At 50.6% G+C, this 3578-nt stretch overlaps 1 protein-coding gene across 1 annotated transcript; it reads right to left on the bottom strand.

Moving 5' to 3' along the window:
* Positions 1–2106: 2106 nt before the first annotated feature.
* On the bottom strand, positions 2107–3087 carry LOC130265941 (olfactory receptor 14J1-like). The gene has a single exon (XM_056515282.1). It carries the CDS (start codon positions 3037–3039, stop codon positions 2107–2109), a length of 933 nt encoding a protein of 310 aa, XP_056371257.1. The 5' UTR covers positions 3040–3087.
* Positions 3088–3578: the final 491 nt, after the last annotated feature.

Raw genomic sequence — 3578 nt, 5'->3', positions numbered from 1 at the left:
TATTTGCTTCTGTTTGTGGTATTTGCTTATTGTAGTTAGTTTGTTTGTAGGGGTTTTATATTGTGGGTAGGTTTTGCTTTGTTTTTTATTTTTGATCATGTTTGGTTTTTTCCCTATTGACTTTCTTCTGCTACATAAGTTTTTTCTCCCTTTTCATGTTGCTTGGTTTGCACCTCAGGGCAAGACAAATTTACCCAACTCAGCCATCTTGCCCAACTATGTTTTGCAGTCATCATAAACTGGATGAGCTTGTTCACAGAGCACCTACAACTTGAGAGCATCCACAAAGGAATTGAAAGTGCATTTCATGCCATTATAGAGATAATAGAAATGTTCCACACTGGTGGTCAAAGGCTGGTCACTGTGGGATGTCACCAGGGATTGGCTGCCAACGGGACTCTGTGCCATGGATGATATTTGACCCTCATTGATCAGCCTAATTCCCACCCAAAATTCCCATCCACCACTTCAGCCCAGCTCTGTCCAGTCTGGCTGTGAGGAGAGCACAGCAGACCATGTCCCAGGCCTGGCTAAAGTCTGGGCACACAACATTCCCTTCTTTTCCCTCCCACGGGGGTTCTGCCATTCCTGCCTTGTGCTGCCAGTGCCTGGAATGGCTGCAGGAGGATTTGCCACATGCCCTTCCCTGCTGAGCCTGACCAGTCTTTGACTGTCCCAGTACCCCTCCACTGTTTGCAGACTGCTTCCATGTCTGCCCTTCCCAAGTGCCCAGGACCCTCTGGGATGCCTCTGGCCTTTCCAAGGGCTTTGAGAGAGGTCTCACAGTGACACTGCCCAGCCTTCTCAACATCCCTGACACCAAAGGCCTTTTCCACATACCTCAGTTCCAGGCAGTGCCCAGAACAGAGCATAGCCCTGTCCAGGTGCTCAGGGTGTTTCAGAAGGGAGGCAGCTCTGATTTCTCCCCACAAACCCCCACCCCAATGGTCTCTCTGTGCAGTCCATGGCTGTCCTGAGCATTTTTTCCTGGAGCCTCTTTGCCCACGCTGTTGTTCTCTATGGAATCTGAAGCACAGTCCAGTAAGGAATTCAGGTGGTTTCCCAGAGTTTAGTGGCCTCAAGGCACCGTTTGTGCCACCAGAACTGTGCCAGCCCCGAGTGCTGATGATGGTGTTTGTGCTCACTCGGATTCATGTCCCCACACACACACGATGCACTGCTGAAATCTCCTCAGTACAGAGCAAACTCAGACTGCTCACTGGTCACTTGGTGTCCCTCCATGCAGGGACAAACAACCTCCTGCAGGTGAGGCAGAGGGCAGTGCTGAGTGTGGTGGTTGCAGAGGCTGGTGTGGGACAATTGCCCTGGGGCACCTTCTCAGTCTGTGGCCAGAACAAAGACACAGCCCAGGCCCTGCTCTGCTGCTCCCTCAGGTCCATGCCAGGAGCTCTGGCTGTGCCAGGACACTGCTGTGTGCCCCCCTGCACACTGCCTCTCTGCCCCAGGCACTGGGCTTTGCTTTGCATTCCTGGAGCACATTGCTGACCTTAGCTCTGGAGGAGAGCAAAGCCTTCCTGCCCTGCCCTCAGGAGATGCCCTTTGCTGATGGAGCTGCTGTGCTGGAGCCCAGCTGTGTCCCAGCAGTGCCCATGGCCTGTCCCTGCCTGTGCTCACAGCACGGACACGCAGCAGGACAGTGACCAAGCTGCCAGAGCACTGCGGCCTTACAACTACAGAAAATCTGGCAAGGAGAGGGTAAAGTTGGGAAGAGCAGATGTGGGAAGAGCCAGGGCCATTGTCCCAGGTTGTGCTGCTGTGCTGGGGGTCTCTTCACCTCTGCCTCTGCTCACAGTCACTGCCCTGCAGAGACAGAGAAGGGCTGAGGAAGGATCTTTGACACACAGGAGTGGGCATGCACTTGTTTTTATTTAAATACATATGGGAAGAGACCTCTTGCATGTCTTTGTCTTCCAATAGAGAAGTAGATATTAATGTAGAAATGGAAAGAGTAATTTACAGAATTTTGTACAAAACACAAAGGTAGAAAACGTTATAAAAAAAAAAATAAAAAAGGACAGATAGGAAAAAAAAGAAGAGATTGTAAAGAGTTACATTCTAAAGGCTTTGCAGAAGAAAAGAGAGCATTTAATGCTTCTGAAAATAGAGAGTCATCAATTTTCTTGGAGCTCCTTTGAGCTCCTGGTTCCTTAAGCTGTAGATGAGGGGATTCAGGGCTAGAGGCACCACCGAGTACAGAACAGACAGGGACAGATCCAGGGATGAGGAAGAGATGGAAGGGGGCTTCAGGTGAGAAAATACTGCAGTGCTGAGAAACAGGGAGACCACAGCCAGGTGAGGGAGGCAGGTGGAAAAAGCTTTGTGCCGTCCCTGCTCAGAGGGGATCCTCAGCACGACCCTGAAGATCTGCACATAGGAGAAAACAATGAATACAAAACAGCCAAGTGCTAAGGAAGTAGTGAAAACAGAAACCCCAAATTTCCTGAGGTAGGAGTGTGAGCAGGAGAGGTTGAGGATATGGGGGATTTCACAAAAGAACTGGCCTAGGGCATTGCCCTTGAGGAGGGTCAGGGAAAATGTATTGGCTGTGTGCAGCAGAGCATTGAGAAAGCCACTGGCCCAGGCAGCTGCTGCCATGTGGGCACAAGCTCTGCTGCCCAGGAGGGTCCCGTAGTGCAGGGGTTTGCAGATGGACACGTAGCGGTCGTAGCACATCACGGTCAGGAGGGAAAATTCCGCTGAAATAAAAAAAGCAAAAGTCAATAGTTGTGCAACACATCCTGCATAGGAGATGGTCCTGATGTTCCAGAGGGAATTGTGCATGGCTTTGGGGACAGTGGTGCAGATGCAGCCCAGGTCAGTGAGGGCCAGGTTGAGCAGGAAGAAGAACATGGGGGTGTGCAGGTGGTGGCCGCAGGCTACGGCGCTGATGATGAGGCCGTTGCCCAGGAGGGCAGCCAGGGAGATGCCCAGGAAGAGGCAGAAGTGCAGGAGCTGCAGCTGCCGCGTGTCTGCCAATGGCAGCAGGAGGAAGTGGCTGATGGAGCTGCTGTTGGACATTGCTTCACTCTGGCCAGGGTGGACGGTTAAAAGAAGACAGAGTAGTTGGGAGAGGTTTCCTTGTGTCAATCCTGTGCTATTTTCTTTGAGATTTACTCAAAATTGCTTCTCTTTCACTGGGGAAATTTCTCTCACTTTGTTTTTTTATCTTTGAGCTCAGGGATTTGCTTTCTTTAAAGGGAGAGAAATCCTCTTTAGGCATTGCTCTGAGCCCGAACAATGGAGAGCCCCGGGGAAACATAGTCCTCCTTGTGTCCGAGTATAGTCATACCTGCTGGTGCCACTCAGCTGCCCTTTGCTTATATACACCTGCCTTTATTTCAGAATGTTTACACTTAAAATGTACTTGAAAAAATAAAGAAGACATTATGAAAGATCTGGTTTCAAAGTAAGTTCCTCTAAAGCCACCTCCCTTTCCCTGTGTAGCTAGACAGGATGGGATATCCAGGTTTGGTGTGGCTCCCAGCTGCCTGGGGTTGTTTCTACTCTGAGCTGTTTCTCTCTATCCAAGCCTTGTCCCTGCCAGTGCTCCCAGAGCC

This window comes from Oenanthe melanoleuca, unplaced genomic scaffold (assembly GCF_029582105.1).
Source record: "Oenanthe melanoleuca isolate GR-GAL-2019-014 unplaced genomic scaffold, OMel1.0 S001, whole genome shotgun sequence".
NCBI classification, from domain to species: domain Eukaryota; kingdom Metazoa; phylum Chordata; class Aves; order Passeriformes; family Muscicapidae; genus Oenanthe; species Oenanthe melanoleuca.
Note: the sequence above shows the minus strand (reverse complement) of the source record. Positions and strands in the feature narration are given on the sequence as shown.